The sequence below is a fragment of the Furipterus horrens genome, unplaced genomic scaffold (genome assembly GCF_987537825.1).
Source record: "Furipterus horrens unplaced genomic scaffold, mFurHor1.1.pri manual_scaffold_3, whole genome shotgun sequence".
Taxonomy (NCBI): Eukaryota; Metazoa; Chordata; class Mammalia; order Chiroptera; family Furipteridae; genus Furipterus; species Furipterus horrens.
In genome coordinates this window covers 18,657,050-18,682,584 of record NW_028327173.1, presented here as the reverse complement: position 1 = coordinate 18,682,584, position 25,535 = coordinate 18,657,050, and the positions used below count along the sequence as shown (strand labels likewise).

Here is a 25,535-nt window from a genome sequence, read left to right as displayed (position 1 = left end):
CTGGAGAAAGGCAGCCCTGCCCCTTCGGCAGAGATCCAGGCTGTATGCTGGCCTGGGAGCAGGGTGAAGGAGTGGACTGGACTCCTCAGGACCTGGCTGAGGGATGATGGCTTCCCTTTGGTGGGGAGAAGGCCCCAGCAGCTGCCAGGGGGGGTGCCCGCAGCCACCCAGCACCGCCTCCTCCTGGGCTTGGCTGCCAGCCAACACAAGTTCATTCAACTCCCAGCTCTGGGAGGACTCCCTAGGCACTCCGCAGAGGGGATCTCATTCATCTCTGTGAGCCAGAAGCCTGTGAAGGCTGCTCGGGTTCAGTCCTGGCGGGTTAGTAAACAAAACCCCAGGTCCCCATCCCTACTCAGGAAGGAACAGATCCCAGCCCCCAACAGTGCCTCTTGGCCCACTCCTCCATCCTCCTCTCTCCTCTCTCCTCTCTATGAGCAGCTGTGTGTGTCTTTCTCCCCCTTTCAATCTGACACTTTGTTCTTGCCTCTTCCTTCTGCTCCCTCTGCTTCTCTCCTTTTCTCTAGTTTTTTCTCACTCTGCATCCCCCTACCCTTCTTTCATTTACTCCCTTCATTCCTGTGGCTCTTCCTTCTCCTCTCTCCTGCTCTCTGTTCCTTCTCTCTCCACCCTCAATGCCCTCCCCAAGAAGGAGAGCACCAGGAAAGCAGAGACTGTGTCCATCCTGCCGAACACTGCATCCCGAAGATCCAGCACAAGGCCCACGTTACTTGCTAAATTTCTCTTCCCCCTTTCTCACTGGGTATGCCTCTGCTTGTGTGTGTGAGAGAGGCAGAGCCCACACAGGGTGGTCAGGACTGTTAGAGTGAATCCAAATCACCTTGTACGTGGGTGCCAACCATGTACCAGACTGCGACTGGGCACTCAGAACATGGAGACAACCCACACAGTGCCCTACCATGGGGGGCACCTTGATAGATCCTTGTCACGCAGATCAGACTTTGATGCCTGATAGGGCAGAGGCCAAACAAGGAGCTGAGAGCCCTTGCAAAGGCAGAGAGGAAAGCTTCAGGGAGGGTGCAGCAGCACAGAAGAGGGAGGCAGGGAGGCCTCCAGGAGGCAATGCCAGTGAGAGGAGATGAGGATTAGCGGTCACCCATGCCAGGTCATGGAGGGCACCTCTCCTGTTGGTTTCCACTCCTGGCCCCACCACTAAGAATCTTTAGTGCCCTTCCCCCACACCCTTGACAGCAATTGCAGTACCAGCCATGCTGAGAACTGAGCAGTTAGACCCTGGTTCACTACTGTGATCGGGCAAAGAGGAAGGGGTCCATAGGCTGTCCAATTCTGAGGTTCCCTCAGCAAGCCCATGTGGTTCTCACACTACCCTATCTTCTGTCACCCAGCCTTTATCAGTAAGAAGGTTGATAACTTGGCCTCTACCTGTCTTTTCTTTTTCTTAACTCCTAGCTGATTCTGCACCCAGTGAAGAAGGGCACTAGTAATTGGGCCCCCTCAAATACCTCCAACAATAGCAACTAAACATTAATCGAACCCCTATATGCCATTCCATGTCATGTACTTTATCTAATACCCCTATGAAATGAATTATTCTCCCCATTTTACAGTTAAAAAAATGGAAGCCCAGAGAAGTTAAGTGATGTGTCCAAGGTCACACAGCTTATAAGTGATAATGCCAGAATTTGAAACCCGTCCTTCATGATTCTGGAATCAGTGACCTAGGGGCCATCACCAGAGCAGGAGACCAGTACTAGAATCCATGTATGTGATTAGTCTCCTGACTCCCAAGTCCAGGGCTCACAATGCGAAAAATACCACATCCAGGGCACTGTAGAAGTTGGGAAGGATCTAGGACTTGCAAGAAAAGAGGGGCAGAGGAAGGAAGGTTTTACACTCACGCAGCCCCCAATGTTACTGCTCTGTCAGCATCTTCAAGTCCTGGAAGACCAGGATGCAGAGGCTCTCAGTGAGAAGAGAGGGTCTTTGATTACTTGGACCTATCCCCATTTTATAGGGAAAACTACATGATGTACACAATTGGGCAGTGTTCAGAGAGCTCCACGTTCACAGTGTCATATATGTCATTACAGATGCCAAAGCAGATGAGGCCCAGAGATTAATGTCCCCAAGGTCACACAGCAGATGGGTGGAATGTCCCTAGATGGAAACAAATGGGGAATGGTGACTGAGAGTAGACTCACCATGGGGCAGATCCGCAGAAGCCCGGGTACCAGGGTGGATCCGCACCTGCTCCCACTGGAAGTCATCATACTGGGCCTGGCTGTACTCACAGGGCACTGCTGAGTCGCTTGCCTCCTCGAAGGTGCAGCCAGCTGTGAGGGCAGGGCCTGGTTAGCCAAGACTAGGACAGGACTGCTGACCAAGAGGGCTCCTGGGTTACCTCCAGGTGTCCTCACACTGTCCCCTCCTACCCAGGCCAACCCACCCCTGCTCCCTCTCCTCAGGCCCTCCCCTCCTTGCCCCCTCCAACAAAACTCTCCCTCCTCCACCATCTCTCTCCACCAAGACCCTCATTTCATTGTCTACCCCCAATACCAGGCTTCCCCACAATGCCCACGCCCCCAGAACTTTCCAGGACCCCCCTACTGCTCAACCTCCTATCAAAGACCCTCCTCAACAAAAACTAGTTATCACTGCTACTGTATCATTAGAGTCTCACAACAACTCATGAGATCAGGACTAGAATTATCCCCATTTTACAGATGGGGAAAGTGAGGTCCTCAGAGGCAGAATGACTTCCTTAAGGTCACAGAGCTGGTTAGTGACAGAGATGGGGTTTGAACCAAGATCTCCTGACTAGTCAGTACCCCATCACCTGCCCCTCCATTTTCACACAGAGGACAGACATAGCAAACCCCGGGACTGGCAGGGTCATGAATGCCCTAAGCCAGCCCTGACACCATCTCCTTAAAAATAACAATGGCAACAGGCTTACCACAAGCCCTGAATAGCACTAAACCCTTCAGGTACAAATTCACATCTAGGCCTCGCCTTCTGAGCAGGTACCATTAGTTTTCCTCCTTTACAGGTGAGTTTGGGAAATTCAGTCATTGCCCAAACTCACCCCACTTAGGTCTCTGCCTGCAGGAATGTGACACGCAAAAGCACAGTCATGTGTGGATGTGGCACATATATGAGCAGAGGAAGCAGATTCTTATGATTCAGAACCAATAGTTTCAGTTTAAATAAGAAGAGGAGGAAGGGAAAGGGGACTGAAGTGGATGGGAGGCCTTGGTTGGTAATGGAAGTCCATGAATCTTAGCTAGCTCATCAAAGCCCTGAGCTGGGAGCCGAATAAACCCGAGAACACCACTGGTCCAGAAAGTAACTGCACACTGGTCCCTGCACCCACTCGCGAACCTCAGTGTTTGGACTCACATCAGGGGTAGTCTGAAGCATCTGAGACCTAGAAAGCGCCTGAGCAAGTGGCAAGGAAGCAGGCACAAAGCATGCCAGCCCTGGATGCCCGCATTTGACAGATGAGGTGACTGAAGCTCTGAAGGATGAAGGGTTCATCCACAGTATAACGTAGCAGACAGGTGAGGGGGCTTTGGCATCAGTCAGACTTGGGAGTGAATCTTGACTCTGTAGTTTGCCAACCCTTGTGACTGTGGACAAGTCTCTTCTCCTTTTAAGCCTATTTTTCTGTCTTTGGGGGACCGCTCTGTGTGGTTTTGAGAACTATAGCCCGAGCCATGAGCCAGGACCCTGAGAGGCCTGCAAGATTCAACTGGAAAACTGGGAAGGCCAGAGGCAGGCACAATTCGAAGGCCACTCAGAGGGTCCCCATGGGAATTAGATTTAAAGAATGTATATCATGCTTTGAAGCTTGCTCTGCTTTTCTTATCTCTCACTTAACTATAAACAATGTGTAGCAAAAAATGTATAAAGCCTTACACCTGATGTCAGTATGGTGTCAGGATGTTTAACAGACCCTGACACAGAAGAGTCACTATGTTCTTTACATTAATATCTGTAATCAGTAACTGTCAACTGTAACCCAAGCACCTGGAGCTAACTGATGATTTATGAATCTTGACCTTGTATCTCCCAAATCCCCTCCTCAATAAAAGGGACTAGGAGGGAACATTCAGGGCTCTTCACTAGAGAGATTTGCCACCTCTCTTCCTCCCAGACAAAAGACAGCATCCGGGTAATTTTGTTCTCTCTCATCCATGATCCTAAAACCTCTGCTGGACAGGGAGTTTCCACCAAGCCAGGGCATTGGAGGCAGCCCGCCTCACCTGTCCACACGTGGGTTGTTGAGGATTCAGGGTAGGGTCCACTTAGCACATGCCTATAGCACATGCAAGTAACCGGGAAATAGTAGTTCACACGTGCCACTCCAGCCTACACGAGTAGCAAGCAGGATTTGAACCCATGTTGATCAGCTGCCAAAGTCCACATCTCCCACCAAAAAAGCCTTCACTAGGAGAAGGGGCAAACCTGAGCTGCTTTCCAGGCTCAAGAAGAGGAGGGAAGAGAAATAGACAGTAATTGGGGAGTGAGTGCCACGTGCCAGGAACAGTAGTGACTTTGCACACGCAGTCAGTGACTTCACTTTAGGAGGCTCTTGTTTCATCTGTAGCAAAGGCTTCTCTAGATTGTTATGAGGATCACGTAAAGTAACAAACGCACCCCACACAGCCAGGCACAAAGGGGCTTGCCCTTGTTTGGGGGTTTTCCTTGCCTCTTCTTGGACTCTATCCGTGTGTAAAACGATGAGAAGTGGGCATGAGACTGGCACAGAGTGGATGTGAGGAAATAACAGAAGCCTCTCTCCAGAGCTGGGGCAAGACCCAGCCGGGGCTGAGCTCTTTGCCCCTTTATGTGACAAGCCCTGGTCAGCATCCTATCCTTTGGCCTGCGGGAGGTAGGTTTTAACCCCATCAGTACTAGGAAGGCCTCAGCTCTCCTGCTAGAAAATGATCCACAGTACGGCAAGGGAGAGGGGACATGGCCAGTAGGGATGGTCAGGGAGGGCTTCTGGGAGGGAACAAGTGAATTCATTCAGCCTGAGCTGAGTCTGCTCCTGAGGGTCTTAGCCAAGGCCTCCCTGAGGCAGAGGGATTGCCAGAAAGGGACCCCCAGGATTTAGAGCCCTAGCTAGGGTTCGGGTTCTTCCTGTTCCTTCACAAGTAGCAAGGCAGCTGCCCCAGATGTCTCACCCATGGCCCTGGAGGGAGCCTGAGAGTGCCAGCTCCTTCCTTCATGGGCTGCCAGGACTTCTAAACTGACTGACCTGGGCAGAACGACCCCCAGACGATCGGACCTTAACCAGAGTAGCCCCCAGACTGTTTAACCCAGGTCAGTGACCCCACACAGACAGACCTGAGCCAGAGCGACCCCACTGCCATCCAGATGACTGCCAGACCAACTGACTTCAGCCATAATGACCAACAGACTGACTGACTGACCCCAGACCAGCTGACTATGGCCAGAGTGGCCCCTGACCTCTGCCAGATAACCCCTATGACTGACCCCTGCCAGGGTGATCTCCCCAGCTGACTCCATCCAGAGTGCCCCCTTAGGCAGAATGACTGACTCCCTTTCCCCAGTCCATGCCCATCCCCAGTCCTATATGTCTGAGCCAAGCCCGTTCCAGCCACAGCCCTTAGTGGGTAATATTTTCAAGGGGAGCCCCACCCCCACCTCCTCTCCAGCTCTCCCTGAGATGGGAACAATCAGCCTTCCCAGACCCTGGGAAAACCCCAATGACCTCCAGTCTGGATGGTTCAGAAGCCAAGAACTCCAAAGCCAAGTCCCAGCTCCTGCCAGAGACCTGACTCCTGCTAGGGGCCACCAGTCTAGGAGAAAAAAAACTAGATCAGAATTTGGGTTCAGAGCAACAATGGTAGCAGGGAGCTCTGGCTGGTGTGGCTCAGTGGATTGAATGCCGCCTGCAAACCAAAGGGTTGCTGGTTCAATTCCCAGTCAGGACACATGCCTGGGTTGTGGGTCAGGTCCCCAGTTGGGGGGCAGGTAAGAGGCAACCACACATTGATGTTTCTCTCCCTCTCTTTCTCCCTCCCTTCCCTTTTCTCTAAAAATAAATAAATAAGATCTTAAAAAAAAAAAAGAATGGTAGCAGGGAATCCTTCTCAACTCCATCAACACAGACTTGGGCACAGACATGTACACACACATCAATACCACCACCAGAGGACTGCTACTCACCACCATGAATGTCTGTGCTGGTGAACCCTCTTAGTAACTCAGAAGGTTAGTACTATTATTATTCCTATTTAATGTACGGCACAGAGAGTTGAGGTGGCTTGCCTGAGGCCACACCTTCAGTCCCAGAAGCTGGGTCTTAAACCACTTATTTCTATTCAAGAAGACAAGGCGCAAACGAAATCAGGCCTGGGAATACCACTGGCCACAAGTGTTCATTCAGTGCCGTTCACAGGACATTGGTTCACGGGCAGAACAAAGCAGGGCCTGGGCTGGCACTACTAGTGGCACAAGGGGAAAGACTGCCCTGCCCTCAGATGTCCCAGTATGAGTAGGGGATGAGGGAATGGGAGAAATGAGAGGTCACCAGGGCATCTAGGAGAGGTTCGGAGGAAAGGTTCCTGGAGGTGGGTGCACCTGAGCAGAGCCTGGAGGGATGGGTAGCATTCTGGCCAGCAGAGTTGGTGGAAGGGCATCTGAGGCAAAGGGCCCTGCAGCGGCAAAGGAAGGCAGCGAGTAAACACACCGCCAGTCCAGGGCGCAGAGAGGAGCCAGATTGCCCAGAGCAGCGGGAGATGAGACTGGAGGGAAGGGGTTTAAAGCTACATCGGGGAGGCCCTGGGTGGCAGGGGTTGGTGGTCAGACGTCAGGAACTGGGCTTCAAGTCCCCGTTCTGGGTGCAAACATAGCACGCTCCAGTCTCACTCAGAGAGATGCACAACACACACACGCACACACAGGCACACGCACACTCCCATACCCCAGCCTAGTCCAAGCCTTAGGGACACATTCTCCACTGGCCTTAGGGACAGGGAGAAAGCCAGGCCCCTCCCTGTCTCTGCCAGGACCTCCCTGAGAGGGTGGGCTTGATCAAAGCAGGACCACCACAAGCTCCTCCAGCCTCAGCTCAAACTGGCCCAGCTACATTCCTCAGCTAATCTCCCCAATCTGGCAGGCGGTTGCCTGAGCAACCGTCAGCCACAATTTGGGAAAGCAGGAGGATGGTTTATCCACATCCGGCCTGGCTCTGGATGGGGTGCTGTAAGGGGCAAAGCAACCTCTGCAGAAGGAGCCAGAGTATGCGAGGGGGTCCCTGGGTTAAGTCTGGTGTGTGGGTCTCTACCACTCCACTGCATGTGTTTTCATATGCTGAGGCATGTGCGTGTCTGTGTACATGGCTGTCAGGGTGACAGCCTGGTACCGATTTATAAGCACTCAGGCAGGAGACCCGGATCTAATTCCTACAAGAGCCTCTAACACCCTGTGTGACCATGGGCAGGTGGCTTGCCCTCTCTGAACCCCCCGCTTCCTCACTTATGAAGTGCAAATGGGGAACCAAGTGACCGCTCATTCCACCTCCAGAATTCTGATTCCATCTCCAGGATTCTGATTCCATCTCCAGGATTCTGATTCCATTTGTGTGAGCGGGAATGACTTGAGGGCAGAGATAGATACTATGGGGGGTGGTGAGCGTGAGCATGGGTGTCTCTGAGTGTGGTTCCCCAGGCAGCGTGCTGTGAATTGTGGGTGTACCTTTATGTGCAGAGGTACATGAGTGTATTCCATGATAAGCATGTACCTAAGGGGAAGGGGAGTTACATGGCGGGGGCAGGGGAAGTTGTGTATGAATATGTGCATGCGTGTGAGCACCACGGGCATGTGAGTGCCAGACTTTCCTCCCCACCAGACAGGGAATGGTGCTCTGTGCCAACCGCAGCTGCCAGCCACCACCAGTGCTTTCTGAAGACCCTAGGTAAACCAAGTTTGTATGCAATGAGACTTTTATTACCTTCAGTGCGTCAACAGCACATCCAGTTCCCAAGGGTGGCCCCAGGAGAAACAAGACTTCTCCCAAAAGATTACAAATCGAGGACTGGGGTTACACCTAATTCCAGGCACAGCCCTGGTCTGGGAACCCAAATACAACCCCAATGACAACACTATGATGACACCATGTCATCATCTGAAGCCACATTCTAGGTAGCCCAGCCCAAACCTGTAACCAACACTGGCCTCACCCCTGGACATTCTTGCTCAACCCAGCCCTATCCCAGGTTCTTCACCCCAATTAAAGTTCCATCTCAGGCCTAACCCCCACCTCCTCCCTTCCTGAGGTTAAATCCCCACCCCGTGTGAAGAGCAGATGGTCAACAGTGGATAAACTTACAATCGCAGAGAGTCTGGCCCCAGCCAACCCACCCAGGCTCCAGGACCAGGACTCCAGCCCAGAGACCTCACCCAGCCCCCTTCACCAATCTCCTTGTCCAGACCAACACATCCAGATCTCAGCCAGGGCTCTCTGGAGCTGCCCTCCAGAGTCCTGAATAATTGATGAGCAATTAATTAATGGCAGGGTTTGCAGCCATAGTCCACCTTCTAATCACATAGGCTTCAGCATAGCTGCAAGCAAGAAGATCAACTCAAAGGTCAACAACTCAAAGGCCAGCAGTACAACATCCTTCATCTCCACTGAGGATAGAAGGGAGCCAACTACGGAGAGGGAAACAGGCCAGACCCACTTCCCATCTCCCTGATCAATAACTACCCCAAATCCCAAGGTTAACAGTAGGGCTGATCTATGGGCAGTATAAGGCAAAGGCACAGGATGAGGCCAGACTCCATAGAGAGGCAAAGGACTGAATGGAGGACTGTGCCGTGCAGAGGTACAGGGGTCAAAGGAAACACAGACCCCTGCTGTGCAGACACCCAGCGTCATATAAAAACAGAGTGCAGAGTAGAGGCAGAAGGCTGCGCATGTTCCGTGTAGTGTGAAGATCTACCCTTGCTAACAGTCCCGTGCAGGGAGAGGGCTGCGTAGCGCCGTGCTGTGGTGTGCTGAGGGGGCGAGCAGCAGCTCCACGCTGTACAGAGGCAGAATGCAGTGTACAACACAGGGGAGCAGAGCACACAGCGTACACAGACCCCAGCCCAGACACGAGGAACAGCATGGCCCAGCTGGGCAGCACCAGGATGCAGCATGGAGGTGCCACATCCATCGTGGACATGGCCCAGAACTCCACAGAGGCTCCGCGCACCAGTGCAGAGTGACAGATGTCTGGAGGAATGCCCAGGTGCTAAGTTCAAGCCTTGCTAATTCTTCCCCTCCAGAGACTTGAACAGGGCCAAGCTCAGGGTTGCTGTTGCATGCACTCGACAGAAAGGATATGTACAGCGTAGGCATGCAAACAGCACAGAGATACAGGGAAGGAAAGGGTGCATGTGGTGCAGAAGGAACCGCTGGGTGTGGAATACACGCGCAACACAGTCCCAAGGAGCAGAGTAGCGTAGACACAAGGACGGGGGTAGAATGTGGCACAAACATGGAGTACGGTGTGGAAATGAATTCAGTGCAAGGGCTCTGGGCCCTGATATCCAGTAGAGCACACGTGACCCAACAGCAAGCAGGTACAGAGCAGGGTGGAGTCCGGGGCAGTCATCCTGTGCAGTGTACAGATGCAGAGCTGCGTACTGTGCAAAGGTGAGGCCCATAAAAACCCAGGCCAGCCCTGGCTGGTGTGGCTCAGTGGATTGAGTTCCGGACTGTGAACAGGAAGGTTGCAGGTTCAATTCCCAGTCAGGGCATATGCGTGCGTTGCAGGCCAGGTCCCCAATAGGGGCTTGTGAGAGGCAACTAATCAATGTATCTCTCGCACATCAATGTTTCTCTCCTTCTCTTTCTCCCTCCCTTTCCCTCTCTCTAAAAATAAATAAAAATATTTGAAAAAAAATGCAGGCCAGTCCCCAAGCCCAACAAAGTGGCTCCAAGCTGCAGTATAAGACTCCCTGAGCAGTGTGCAAGGAGGGGCAGAGGTGCATGCAGTGATGGTGTTCCATGCAAAGATGTCATTCAACTGGGGGTCCTAACAGAAACCTGGGAGAGGCCACCAGCAGACACCACAGTGGTAATGCTGAGAAAGGCTAGGTTCCCACAGGGGCAGCGTTACAGAGGCAGTGGCGCACTGGGAAGGGCTAGGTCAGGAGCAGGCACTCATCCAGTGCAGTTCCGCGCAGAGAAGCCATGTGATGCAGAGATAGAGCGTTGTGGTGGCATGCCATCTGTTGGCACAGCACAGTGGTGCATTGCTAGGAGCTATGCCCAAATCCTAGGAGAGTCCACAAGCCCAATGCAACAGTGACATCTGAGAGAGGAACACAGCACAGGCACAAGTGGCAGTACAACTGCAGGATGGAGGTGTAGTACAACGGGACGATGCAAAGGCGGAGCCTACAGACACACAGCGCAATGCAGAACCCTGGCGGTCATGCAGTGCAGTGTGGCCCAGTCCTGAGGACCTGGGTCCAGGGACCCCAGATAGCACACACTCAAGCAGTCCAGAGCCGTGATGCAGCACACTTATTAGTGTAAGGCAAAAACGTGGCACACTGCAAAAATGCAATGGGAGGGTAGCACATGCTTCCCTGTGGTGCTCTGGAGGGCAGGGAGCCCAGACCCTTGGAAAAACCTGCACCTTAAGCTCTGTCAGAATGAACTGGCTACTCCATGGGTTAGGAGCTGAGGCCTTGTCTGCCCTGTGGGCTTCCCTCTATCCCAACCCCCAAGCCCCAACATCTTCCACCCCGGTGACTCTCCAAAGGCACAGGGTGAAATCACTGCCGCCCACGGGACTGGCAGCACATTGTCCAGGTACTTATCTCTGAGCAGGGTCCCAGCTCACTGGCAGGCAAACAATGAACTCAGATTTTGCTAAAAGGCTTTTGGACAATTAAAGCACGTCCCCTGTCCCCCAGCCCAAGGCAGAGCAGTGTAGGGCAGAGCCGGGGAGAGACAAAGAAGGAAAACTATTGGATTAGGCCCCAGTACAGGGTGGGTGGCAAATGTAATGAAAAGCAGAGTAGAAGTGAGAGGCAAGTCAGACCCAACCAATCTGGCTGGTCATTCTTGCCCTCCCGCCCCATTACCCCTCCTAGACCTGGACTTCATCAGAAGCCAAGAGCACACAAATAATAATAGCTAACACTTAAATAGTGCTTACGGTGGGCCAGGACCTGTTCTAAACTATGTACGAGTATGTACATATACACAATATGTCCTCACAGCGACCCGGTGCAGTGTGTTCTAGAACTACCCCATCTCACACATGAAAACACTAAAGGCCCAGAGAAGTCAGGTAACTTGCCCACGTGCTAAACAGCTAGCAATGGTGGAGCCAGGACTAGAACCCAGATTGTCTGGCTCCAGAGCCCATGATCTTAACCACCACCCTCTAGGTAAAACACATATTTACACACATGCACAACCACATTCTGAGCAATGCATTTCCCACTCTCTCAGGTGAGACCCATGTACCCTGTCCAGATAGCCTTCTGACACTTCCCAGTTGTCATCTCTTATCACCCAGCTGTCCCACATCCCCCTTCTCTCTATCTCTCACATGTCCCCTAAACCTCAGTTGTTCCCAACATCACCTGTCCACTCATTCCCAGCTGTCCCCATCCCCCAGATATATCTTCATCACTAGTGATCTCTCATCCTCCAGTTGTCCCCAAACCCCCAGCTATCACCCCACCCCCAGTTGTGATCTTGACCATCACATGTGTCCTGTGCCCCAACAACACCCAGTTTCCCCATCCCACTCCTTACACACACACACACACACACACACACACACACACACACTCTTCTATAATCAATGCCAAAACCTCAATGACCTCTCTCAGCCCCTTTCTCCTCATCCCTTCTGATTCATCACCAGGTCCTGGCATCTGCATCCTGGGAATTTGCCATGACCTCCTGAGTCATAACAACCCCCTCTGAGATGTCCATTCAAGGGGTCCTCCATTCTGTAGGCAAGGGCAGCCCCTGCCCAGAACCAGCCAAGGGGCCTACCAGCCCCCAGCCATGACTGTCCTCTGGAGCCCAGCTCCACCTTCCACCTGCAGCAAATCATCCCTGTGTACCCAGGGCCTCACACCAATGTAAACATTGATTGGCACTTGCCAGGAATGAGGCCCCAGGGACAGGAGATGACAAAGACTCAACCCAACCCTTAGGGGCTTCCAGCCTAGTGGAGAAACACTGTCACACTGACATTTGGGAGAACTCTGACCCTCTGTGCCAGGGGAGGGTGCTGGGAAGGCTGCGCTGGGGAAGTGACATCAGAGCTGGATGCTGAAGGCTGAGCCTACAGGCCCCAGGACGTAAGGAGGCCCAGCGTATGCAAAGGCAGAGAGGTGTGAGAGGGCCTGGGCAGGTTCTGGATCAGCACCGGTCTGGTGAGCCTGGACCACAAGTGTGGATAGGGAGGGAGAAGTGGGGTCAAGGAGGAGAGCCATAAGCATGACGCTGTCATGGAAGGCAGGGGCTGGGTCACACAGGGCCTCGCCTGCCCTGTTAGGGTTTGGGTTTTGTCCCCTGGGTGCTGGACAGCCTTGAGACAATGGCATGGCAGCATCCTTCGTCTGCCTGAGAGAAGTCATGCGGGTCTCGGGACAACAGCAGCATCAGAAGGCTGATGGCAGAATAAAGACCAAGGAAGGGGCTGTTGGCAATAGTCCAGGCAAGAAATGACGGAGCTGGGGAGAAGGATCATAGATTCAAACAAACCTTCCCCAGCAGCCACTGAGGGATGGTCCATCCAGACCCATTCCACTCCCTGAGGCATCCAGGCCTCACTGAATACGCTGCAGGCCTCACACCTCTGGACCAGCATTGTCCATAGAACTTTCCACCATGATGGCTCTCCACGTGCACTGGCCAACATCACAGCCACCAGCAATGTGCGACTCTTGAGGACTTGAAATCTGGCTGGTGAGACTAAGGGACTGAATTTTCATTTTAATGAATCTTATCTAACTTAAATTGAATAACCACATGTGACTAAGTGGCCACCATATTAGAGAGTGTAGGCAGAACCTTTCCATCACTCTAAGAAAGTTCTATTGGATTGTGCAGCTCTAGGCTGACTAACCATGGAGAAACAAACACTGGGGTCTCCTCCAGAGGCTCCTGGCCTTGGGGTCTAAAGGAAGATCAGTAGGCAAGTCCTGGGGAAGGGGTTGTCACAAGCTGAAATGGCACAGTCCCAGTTCCTGGTCCAAAGCTGGGCCGTCATCAGGACATTCCCCACCCAACTCATACACAACCCTTTCCTGAAGACATACACACCTAAACATACAAACAGACACACCCACCACAGGGCACCCCACGGCCAGACTCACAAACACTGGATAGCCCAATGATCATGTGCCCCAGTGCTGGATACAGAGACATGCCATCCTCGGTTATCCAGATACTTGCATACCTCACACCCGGACACCCAGGCTGGACAGCCCCACAGCTGGACACAACAGAGAAACACTCCCGCACTTGAACACCCATTAACCTGAGGATTCCCAGACACCTGGACACACCCACTTCTGGATACAGAGAGGCTAGGATATCCTTATGATGGCACACTCTGATCCTTCACATCCTGGCGCTGGGAGACCCACACCTAGACACTGAAGCACAGCCCACCCAAACAGGTCTGCATCCAAACTCCAGGAGTTTAACACTCAGATACCCAGATACCCTAGCATCAGGCTCCCCAAGGATCAAAGCAGCGGGTTACCTCCCTTCTTTAAACTCAGATTCTGCCACACAGAGCAGCCAGATGGCTAGACGCCCTAACAGGCCACACATATGTCCTGGGCCCTGGGCTACAACCACACAAACACAATCATACACACACACACACATACACACATACACTCTCCTCACTCTGATTCTTCAGATGCGAGAATCACACCTGCACACACCTTAGCTGGCCTCACCCCACCTGCAGGGGTCACCACAGAAAACACCTCTCCAAAATGTGGGACTAAGGGAATCTCCACTCCTGATGCAATCTCCCCATCCCACCTCCTCCCCAATCTCACGGACGGTTGGGACTCAATGCCTCTCACCAACTGCCAAGGTCTGCAGCACAAAGGCCTGTCCACTGACAGCCTGGCCAGCTGCTGGGGTGGGGCTGCAGGGAGGGGGGAGGCAATGGGGGAGCTGGGGGGGGGGTCTGGCAGGCGGAGACCTGCTCCCTTCCTCTCTGCCAGGGACTTAACCTCCCTAACTCACAGCTCCCAGACAACACTCTCTATCTGGCCCTTTCACACATGACATCAGCCCCCACAAGAATTTTCCAGATTCCTGGAGGGGAATGTTTTCAATCTCTACTTTCAGTGGAATCACTGCGCCCCCATCTGGCACCTCCAGCTCAGAATTTGACCTGCTGGACATCATTCATTCTTTCATGCCACATATATTTCACTTAGCACTAGTGGGCCGGCGGGGCCTGGCGCCTGGCACTAAGAATTCAGAGGCGAACTAACTACCCCGTCCCTGCCCTCACACAGTTCATGGTCGGTAAGGGAGAAAGAGCCAATAAACTGTAATTACAGTAATTACAATGGTATAAAAAATCCAATCAACCCCCACCATCCCTTCCAAGGCTAAAACTGGGAGTAATAAGGAAGACTTCAGGCAGGGTATGATGTCCTAGCTGAGAACTGAAGGCAGAGCAAGAGCTCACCAAGCAAGGAGATGGAGTTAGAGGGCACGAAGGTCCAGAGAGGAGATGGAGGCCACTGGGCATTTAGGGGACACTGATAAGTGGGTCAGACTTGCCAGAGCATAGGACACAGAGACAAGGGGCACAAAATAATAAGATGGGGCTGGACAGGCAGGCAGGAGCTAGAGCAGGCAATGAGGCCAAGGGAGAGGTACTTAACCTTGAAGGCAATGAATGGGGAGCCTTCAAAGGGTTTCAAACCAGGGCTCCAAGCAAGTGTTTCATTTTAGGAAGATCCCCGGCACCATGGAGGGAGGGGTGGGGGGAAGAGACTGGAGCCTTCCTGCATCTGAGAGATGGCTGAGGATGGAGAGAGGGGGACAGATGACAGAGAACCTTAGAGAGGGTAAGGGTAGGAAGCATCAGGATGTAGGGAGAGGGCTTGGAGGAGGGAAGGGGCTTAAGGGAGGCGGGGAGCACAAGACACCCCTGCAACTCTAGCTAACTCAGCCCTACAAGTCTAGCTTAGCTGATGAAAGCATGGAAGGATGGCAGCATGCCTGGAGCAAGCTGCGTGCCCACCCTGGATTTTCCCTGACACCTGAGCTGGGCAGGAGGCTGCCCAGGAGCTCAGCACCCCCATTCTGGCCACTCTCACCGCTACCTGCCAAGTTCCCTCCCCCAGCCCCAGGAAGAAGGGCTAGCTGCCCAAACAAGCCTTTATTGCCCAACCTGAAACCACTGGGCAGCCTCTCCCTCATTCCTGCTGTCCACAGCTCTAGCAACCAAAAGGACAAAATGAGCTAGAATGCAGAGGAAGAAATTTACTGCCAGATTTTACTTGGCTGAGAAACCTCCCCACACAGCCTAAAGAGGGGAGGGGGACTCAGAAGGCATTCGGGGATTCGGTTGACTGTACATAGACTGGGGACCAGGGTTGATCCCATTCCTTCTACTAGGAGCCTCTGAATTAAGCTCTAACAGGAAGCAATAGCTACAAGGGTGCCAGGAACTTCAGAAGTGAAGTGACCTGCCCAAGGTCACAAGGACAGCAAGTGGTGGAGGCAGAATTTGAACCAGGTCCGTGAACTTCAAATCACAGCCCCCAGAGGACCCTGTAACAGTCCTCAAATCCACCTTTTGTTCCCTGGCACTCACAGATAGAGCCTTACTTTACTATCTACCAAGCAACCATACACCATTATTATGATGCCCATGAGGCAGATGAGGAAACTGAGGCCAGAAGAATGGAAGTAATTTCTCAAGGTCTCATTCCCAAAACTTCAGTTCTTGACAATCTGCTGGCAGGAGTTGGGGCACATGAGGATTCTTGGAATCAAGGTAAAAGTGATAGGGGTGGGGGAGCGCATGTTACCTCTTGGGTTTAATCTCAGGGCTGAGCGGAGGAGGGCAGAGTTGCTGCAGGTCTAGGGAGGGGTTGTGAAAGGATAATAAGTGAGTTTGCCTTGGCTTCCTCTCAGGCCAAGCGAGGTCAAAGCTAAAGAAAGCTGTGCTGTATGGCCCCAAACCTCAGGGCTAGTCCCCAGCGGGAGCCGGGAGCCTGGGAACAGCGTCCAAAAGGCGGGATCCCGGGGAGGCCGGTTCTCAGAGGCGCGCGACCAGGAGTAGTCTCTCTCCGGGCCCGGTCCCAGGGGGCTCAGGCACGTGTTGATCCGGCACGGTGCTGATCCCTGCCCCCGGGCGTCTCCCCGTTATTCAGTGCCCTGGGTACCAGGTTGGAACCGCCCCACCGGTGGGAGTAGGGACGCTGAGGCCCCCGGGAGGAGGTTCAGCCACCCCGCCCCAGGGTAGGGGTGGGACGTAACTCCGCTGGAGGGGGACACAGTCTGGGATCCTAGGCTTCAGGGTGGGATGTGAGGGTTTCCGGGGGTGAGGCGCACAGACACACGCACACAAACACACAGCCGACACACGGTCCACAGCACACGAGGGCCCACGGACACAAGCTCCAGATACACTCGACGATATCTGATCACACGTACACCTACACACACACACACACACACCAAAATACGCCAGACTCTGAAACACACCCAGAGACAGCGCGATCACACAACAGACAAGCACAGAGACACGTACACATTCTCACACACGCGGTGGTCCCGGCCGGCGGGGAGGCCGCACAAAGTTGCGGAGTCGACCAAGGGAGTATCCCAGGAGACCCCGTTGTCCGCGGTGCCTCCTGCGAGCAACCGGAGGAGGAGCCGTCCGGAGGCCCAGAGCCAGGCCCTGCCCCCGCCCGGACTTCGCAGCCCCGCCCGCCCCACCCCCAGCCACGGGCGCCCACCGTCCCAACCCTCCCCACCGCCCTTCACGTCCACCTCCCGCGTGAGGCTCTCCCAGTCACCCGCCCGGCGCCCCACAGCCCCGGCGCCGACTCGGATCAGCCGCCAGCCAGCGCCGCGCGGAACTTGCGAAACAACAAACGGCCCGACATGTCGGAGTCGGCGGCCGCGGGGGCCCCATTCCTCCCTCCTGAGCCCCCAGCCCGGCCCGACCCGGGAGGGGCAGGGAGACAGGCACGACAACTTGTTCCGGGCCCGCGCGCGCGCGCGCACACACACACACACACACACACACACACACTGCCACTGCCCCCCCGGCCGGCCCCGGGCCCCGGGCACACACTCAGCCGCGGCCCGGGTGCGCACCACACTCACCACGTTCCTGGACACGCAGCCAGCATGCACGGACACACTCACACACTCATATCCGCTCCAGACACGCTCCTGCACACGCGTTCCCGGCACACTCGGCATTCACTCGGACCCACGCAGCCTCCGGTGGAGCACACCACCAACCCCAGACACTCCCACACGTACACATCGCGCACACAGCGCACGGACACACACATTCCGGACCCGTTCCCACGCCTTCACACATGTACACGATCTCACAAGCACACACATCACACACGCGTTCCCTGATCCACACGCGGGCAGAATCCACAGAGCACTCGCGGTCACACGCATAACACAAACACACAGCACACAACAAACAGCATTCCCTGCCGCGGCACACAAAATGCAAACAAATGCAACACATAGTAGATACAACTCCAGCCTCACAAACTCAGATGCACACACAACGGACACGCAACCTACTTGGCTGCACAAACACTACACACTGGCAGACACACTGACTCTCTGCGCATACCGAATGCCTCGATGCACACAACATCCACTCCAACAAACTCGTGGACACACAACACACACCTTTTCTTACACACACAACTCATGGATACACAACATTCGCAGACACAGAACACCATGAACACAGGATCACACATCGAACACTCAGACACACACAGGGAGCAAGCTCGTAATGCCCGGTCATCCAAAACTCACACTTTCTTCCGAGCTACGCCACGGGCCCGGGGACTCCGCAGGGCAAGCTTGGTCCGACCGACGCGCACTTACCTGCCGGAGTCTCGGTTTCGGGCGCACAGAGCTGGAAGGTGAGCGCCAGGACGAGAGCCTGGGCGCGGGCCATGGTGCGCCGCCTCTGCCCTGGAGCCGGGCGCTGGGGGCGCCGCCGGAGCCCGAGCCGAGCCCGAGGCAAGCTAGAGCCCGAGCGAAGCAGCGCGGAGCGGACCGGGACTGGCGCCGAGTCCAGAGCGGGAGCCCAAGCAAGCGGGGCGCTGACGTCAGTCCCAGCCGCGGGTTCCGCGGTCTCAAGGCGCCCCCTGGTGGCATCGCGGGTTCTGGCGTCGGATCCTGTCTAAGGCTGCCCGAGCGCGCCCCTCCCCCACTCCTGCACCCCACCCCACCCCCCTTCCCCATCCTGCCTGGAAGGCCGGACTGGACCTGGACTCGACCCGCCTCTCCACTGAGCTGGCATCGATATTTTCAAGCGTACACGCTCACCGTCCACGCCTACCTCTCACACAGTGCTCTCAGACACCTGGCCTCTCTGTCTGGTCTGTGGCTTCCATCCCCTCTACCTCGGCCCCTCCAAATGCGCATTCTTGCATACCTTGAAGAACTGGAAGCTTATTGCCTACCAAGAGCGGGTGGTTGGGTCTTTGGAATCCTAATTTTTAGAGTTGGTCATAGTACTTATTGTCCTTTTAATGCCTATGGGATCTGTAGTGATGTCCCCCTTTCATTTCTGATATTAGTAATTTGTGTCCTCTCTCTTCTTTATTAGTCTGGCTGGAGGTTTGATGACTTATTAATCTTTTTAAAGAATCAGCTTTTGGTTTGGTTGGTTTTTGGCTATTGATTTTGTTTTCCATTTCACTGATTTCTGCTCTAATTTTTATTATTTTTCTTCTACTTCCTTTGGGTTTAATTTGTTCTTTTTTCTAGTTTCTTAATGCAAAAGCTTAGATGGTTGAATTTAGATCTTCCTTCTTTTCTGATACATACATTTGGTGCTATAAATTTACCTCTAAGCTCTGTTTTCACTGACTCCCACAAATTTTGATAAGCTGTGTTTTCATTTTCATCTAATTTTCGTTTAGTTGAAAATAGTTTTACATTTCTCTTGAGATTTATTCTTTGACCCACATGCTGTTTAGAAGTTATGTCGTCGTCGTCGGCAGCCGTCCGTCTCGAGAGACGATGGTGTAGCTTCTTAAGTGTCTATCTGCACCGCCGAGAATGGCTGTGCAGTCCGACTCGGGAGTGACACGGCATCTGTCTCCTCCCGTGTTGAATCGACATCTTGCGATGACGCTGGAGTGTCCTCTCCAGTGGAGCTGAAGCTACAGAGCCTGGGCAGGGTGATATGGAGGGTCTGCTGTTGCCCATGCAGCAGACCCCCCCTCTCTTCGCAGCTGAAGGGTCCAAGGGAAAGACGGAGTCGATACAGCTTGGCTTCAGGTGCGCCGCAGGAGTTGCCGGTGTTGACTACAACGTCAAACCGCCTTAGGGACTCCGGCTCCGGATTTTCTGTCGGGGTTTACTCCCTTAGCCCTTCCCCAGAAGAGGTATGCCGCAAGGCAGCGGAGGTTTTTTGGAGTCAGAGTTTTCCTTCTCTGTAGAAGTTATGTAATCCCCAAGTATTTGGGGGTTTTACAACTCTTTCTGTTACTGATTCGAATTTAATTCCATTGTGCTCTGAGAGCAATCAATATATGAGTTCTATTCTTCTGAATTTGCTAACATGTGTTTTATGGCCCAGAATGAGGTCTCTCTTGGTGACAAGTCCATGTGAGCTCGAGAATGGGTGTCCTGCTGTTGTTGGATGGAGTAGTCTATAGATGAGTTATATCCAGTTGATTAGTGATGTTGTGGAGTTCAACTATGTCCCTACTGATTTTCTGCCTGCTGGAAACGTTCGTTTCTGACAGAGGGGTGTTGAAGTCTTCAACTATAATAGTGGATTCACCTTTTCTCCTTGCAATGCTGGCTTTTAGAAAATTCTTCCTTTAAAAAAAAAAAGCTTTTTTTAAAGATTTTATTTATTTATTTTTAGAGAGACAGAAAGGGAGAGAGAAAGAGAGGGAGAGAAACATCGATGGGTTGCCTCTTGCAAGACCCCAACTGGGTCCTGGCCCACAACCCAGGCATGTGCCCTGACTGGGAATGGAACCAGCAACCTTTGGGTTTTCAGGCCAGCACTCAATCCACTGAGCCACACCAGCCAGGTCAGAAAGTCCTTCCTTTTCATTCTGTGAAGTCCACCTCCGTCACTAACTCTCATTGGTTCTAGTCTACCCTCTGGCTACACAGATTAAGTATTAGTAGGACTTCTGCCCAGTATAAACCCCTGTACAATGATCACAAACTAGTTGCCCATTACTGTGTAAGACCAGACACCTTCTATGTGCTTATCCCACACAGACTCATTTAATCCCTTACCATTCCCACTACATAGTTGAGGAAACAGATACAGAAATAGAGCTGACTTTCAAAGACTGTGCAGTAGTAAGTAGCATGCAGCAGCACCAAGATTTGAATCCAGGTCACCTGGCCTGAATTGAACTGGGGCTAAAACCTGCCTTTCATCTGGAACAAATCAACAAATACTGGATACTGATTCATTTACTCAACAACTGCTATGAGTCAAAGCGTAGATATAAAACAGACAAAAACCCCTACCCTTGTGGAGCTTGTATCTAATTAGAAGACAAGGAAAATAAACAACCAAAAACAGCAATTCTCTAGTATATGAGAGAGTGATATACCAGAGAAATGGGAGAAGGTAACAGAGAGGGGAGAAGCAGGTAACTGCCATTTTAAACAGAGCATCTACTATATGACATATTCATTATTTGTCTCCACCCCTAAAACATGAGCTCCCTAAGGGCAAGGACTCTGTCTTGTATTCCAGTGCTTAGTATCTTATATGCAGTTAGTGTTCGATAAATAGTGAGTGAATGAATGAATGAGTGAGCAAATAAATGAATATACACATTGTCCCTGCCCTCATGAAGCTTACACTTTAGTGGGAGAGACCAATAGCAAACATGCAACGAATACATAATTACAATCTGTGATGTGTACTTTAAAAGAAATGAATGGAGTGTTGTAATAAATAATCGGAGGGGTGGAGGGATCTACTTTAGTTAAGAGAATCCGAGAGGGATTCCCCAAGCAAGTGATGTGGTGACGCTTGAGCTAACGCCTGAAGTATGAGAAGGAGGAGCCTCATGTAGTCACTGGCGAGGGACACTGCAGCCAGAGAAGACTGCTGTGGGCAGACGCAGAAGCTGGTGCGTTTGAAGAGCAGAGAGGCCCAGGTGGCTGGAATGGAGTGAGTGGGGAGGGAAGGGGGCCAGGTGCAGCTGTAGAGACTGGGAGGGCCTGCAGGTCATACAAGAAACCATGGAGCTTTGGGTTAAGCCCTAAGAGCAGTGGGAAGCCATTGAAGCATTAAGCAGAGGAATAAAAAGTTCTGATCTCTGTTTTTAAAAAAAGTCTCCTAAGCAGCCAAAGGCAGAGCAGGATGAAGAAGAAGAAAGCCCTGGGCAGATGGACCTAACTAGGTGGTCAGTGACATTAAACGGTGCCTAGTTCAGGTGTATCTAGGCCCTTCCTGTGCACTGCCTCTGCTTTCTGCTGCCTCCACACTGGGGTCGGCACAGTTGAGGTTGCCCTGGCCTGGAGGAAGCAGGGCTGAGGACTGTGGGCTCTTGGTCTCCTCTCTGGTGAGCCCTGAAGAGCTCCAGGCTGAGCTGGGAAGGGGCCAAAAACACAGCAGGCAAGGACCAGAGCCAGAGAATAAAACAGAGAGTCACAGAAAGACAGATAGAAGCAAGAAAAAGGTGATGGGGCCCTGACTGGTGTGGCTCAGTTGGTTGGGCATCATCCCGCAAAGCAAATGGTTGCCAGTTTGATTCCTGATCAGGGCACATGCCTGGGTTGCAGGTTCAGTCCCTGGTCAGGGCATATACGAGAGGCAACCGATCGATGTCTCTCTCTCACATCAATGTTTCTCTTCCTCTCTTTCTCTCTCCCTTCCCCTCTCTCTATAAATAAAATCTTTATTTTACTTTGTTTTTTAAGTGATGGGGAAGAAATGGAGACAGAGAGTCACTGGAGCAGAGAAGAGACAGAAAGTACTGCCCAGAAAAATGAAACTCAAGGAGAGAAACCTGGTGAACAGCAGAAACCACCAAGAATGCTGCTGTTTGCAGAAAACTCTTACAGGAGCCTCGAACAGAGGGATACCATGGACTCTGTGTTTTTGGATGTGGAAGCCAAGGCTCAGAGAGCGTAGGACACTTGCCAAAGGTCACATGGCTGGTAAATGGGGGGCCTAAGACACAAACTACACCTGACTGATTCCACACCCCGCCCCTCTTTGTGCAGGGCACGTCTACAGGGCAGAGATGGAAGGAGAAAGAACACAAGCAACAGGTGAACAAGTGAAAAGAGAACCTTCTGCTTCACTTAAAAAAGACCACAAACTGCTCTAGTCCTAGAGAAAAGAGGGAAGGAAGAAGGGAAGTCCTGCCCTGAGTGACCCAAATCTAAGGAAAAGGAGACGACAGCTCAGGCAGGGCCAGGCCATGAAGAAATTCAATTACTTTCAACTCATAGAATATTTATGACACCTACCCTGTGCAAGGCCCCATATTGGGTACTGGCGTCATGGAGATGCATCAAACAGGGTTCCACTCCTGCCTGGAAGGGGAAATGGGCACATAAATAAATAAGAGACTGTGCCCTAAAGGCTGTAACACCTGTCCAGAGAAAGCACAAAGGCAACAGGGGTTGACTCAACTTAGGGATTCAGGAAATAACATTAAAGAAATAACATGTGAAGCTTGAGTTTTCCAGATAGGCAAGGAAGGGAAGAGCATGTCCAGCAGAAGGAGCAGGCTAAATCAAGACACGAGACATGGAAGTTCTGAGAAAGGTGGGTATCAGGTACGGTTGGGTCATGGGCTACACACGGTCCAACAGCAGGAGTTAAAGAAAGTGCGGAAGAGCCCTGGCTGGTGTGGCTCAGTGGATTGAACGCCAGCCTGCAGACTGAAATGTTACTGGTTCGATTCCCGGTCAGAGTACATGCCTGGGTTGTGGGCCAGGTCCTCAGTTGGGGGTGTGTGAGAGGCAGCTGATGGATTTTCTCTCCCTCTCTTTCTCCCTCTCTTCTCTCTTTAAAAATAAATAAATAAATAAATTTTAAAACAGTCATATGTTTCTAATTTACAAGAAGGTAGATTAATTACAATGAATGTGATTTTTTTGTCGTTGCTTTAAGGTGTTTTTCCTCCATACATTTTTCTGAAGACTTCAGTAAATGTCAGTAGTGTGAGAGAATAATAGAATTAGCACAGAATCATAGGTTTGTTTACCATTTTAAATTTAACATATCAATAGTTTATGGTGTTTCACAAAGAACTGTAATTTCTGGTTCTCTCTAAAGGAATTGGGGATGCAGAGAGAAGGGAGCGGATCTCAGGAAGAAGCCGTTGACACAGTTACAAGAGCTAAGGGCCTGAACACCAAGTGAAGGCTATCAAGATGCATGGGGACTAAGACCAGCCTCAAGGAGGAAGACCTGCCAGGCTGCCCACAGAATTGAGAGGAGCCAATTTGGTAGACAAGATAATGTCAACAGCTCGATATCACCTAGGTAGTCTTACAACAGAAGTGGCCCTGTGTGTCACTGTGAAAATAGAAGATAACAAGACTGGGTATTTGTGTGTGTATGTGTGTGCGCGCGCGCGCGGACATGAGCACAGAATGGAACTAAGTCTTACCCTCATCATGGAACACCATCTTTCTCTATCATAAAAGCAAGTACAGCCCTTGCCAGTGTAGCTCAGTTGGTTAGAACATCGTCCCATACAGCAAAATGTTGCCAGTTTGATTCCCCATCGGGGCATATGCCTAGGTTGCAGGTTCAATCCCCAGTTGGAGGCATATATGGGAGGCAACCAATTCATGTTTCTCTCACATTGATGTTTCTCTCGTCTCTCTTCCTCTCTCTTTAAAACTGATAAACATATTTTAAAAAGAAAAAGCAAATACAAACACCTTTTGAACACATCCTATGAGCCAGACCCTAGTCTATATGTTTTACATGTGATATTTCTCATTTAACCTTCACAATAACCCCTAAAAACATTCATCAAATGCTTTCATGTGCTGAACATTCCTGTGCTAAGTGCTTCAAGTGCAGTAAATAATATCTCACCTGATCCTCACAACAGCCTTGAAACAGACACTATTATTTCCTTCATTTTAAGGATAAGGAAATGGAGACACAGAGAGCCAGTGACTTGTCCAAAATCACTTTGAAGTGGTTTCAGAAAGTGGCAGAGCCAGGACTCAAATCCAGATTTGCCAGAACCCAGCACCTGCGCCCTTCATCACAGCACTTGACTTTCTTCTCTTCCTCAGAGAAAAGGATCTGAGTTAAAGAGCTTTGGGTCAACACAATCCAAAGAAAGGAACTCTTCTTTATCCTTCAAAGCCCTGGTTCAGTGTTTCTCAAAGCCTGGTCCCTCGGCCACCTGCATCAGAATATTCTTAAGAGCTTGTAAGAAATGTACATTCCTGGACGCCTCCCCAATATTCTAATTCAGTAGGTCTAAGATGAAACCTCGGGTGCTTTTTATGCATATTGAAGATTTTGAGTCACAGGACTGGCTCCAACAGCACCTCCCCAAAATCCCCTCCCCCAACCCCTTCCCAGACACCTCTCTCCGGGACTCCAATGGTGCCCTCTGCCATGCTCTTAACATTCAACTGGGATTTCAGTTATGCTCATGCCTTTTCTCCACCAAAAATATGATCTAGTGTCTACTGGGCTATGCACTTCCATTGTCCCACTTAACCCTTTTCTACACTGAGCGTTTTCAGAGGGGGCCCTCCTCCTTGTGAGGCCTCCCTTATATCTGGACACACTTAGGGTTTTACAAGGCACTCCCCCGTCCACGATAACATTATTCTATTGTTTCATCCAACCCTCACAACAATCATGAAGGAGGTATATTCTTTCCCATGTACCTATGAGAAAACAGACTCCAGCGTTTCAGCCACTTGCCCACGGTGGCCAAGCCAGGAAGCGGCAGGGCTGGGAATCGAACCTAAATCTTCAACTCCAAACCCAGTCCTCTTGCCTCCACTTCAGCTCACATGTGCTCTACTCAGTGTAGGGAGGGCAGCTCTGCCTCCCTACGCTATTAGAAAGATAGTGGGGATTAAACGACACCATGCTTTTAATGGCCTGGCACAGTGAGCACTCAATATAAATGGCGAGGAGAAGGAGAAACTGAGGCCAGGGGAAAGCAAATGTCTTCTCCAAAATCAAACAACAGATCGCAGACTGCAGACATAACTTTGGGCCAGTCTCAGGCGCTCCTTGTTGGGAGATCAGCCGTGGCTGGCTCGAAATCTCCGGGACTCCCGCAGGTCCCTCCACCACGAA

The 25,535-nt window shown here is 51.9% G+C and overlaps 1 protein-coding gene across 4 annotated transcripts in view; it reads right to left on the bottom strand.

Moving 5' to 3' along the window:
- The window catches only part of PTPRU (protein tyrosine phosphatase receptor type U), a 78,141-nt gene extending 59,847 nt beyond the window's left edge, over window positions 1-18,294 (bottom strand). For all 4 annotated transcript variants that reach the window (XM_090268966.1, XM_090268964.1, XM_090268965.1 and 1 more), the window contains exons 1-2: window positions 18,122-18,294; window positions 2,184-2,315 (exon numbers count right to left, since the gene is read on the bottom strand). In XM_090268966.1, coding sequence (XP_090125092.1) covers window positions 2,184-2,315; window positions 18,122-18,194 — 205 coding nt within the window. In that variant the 5' untranslated portion in view covers window positions 18,195-18,294. The remainder of the gene's footprint in view (window positions 1-2,183; window positions 2,316-18,121) is intronic.
- Window positions 18,295-25,535: the final 7,241 nt, after the last annotated feature.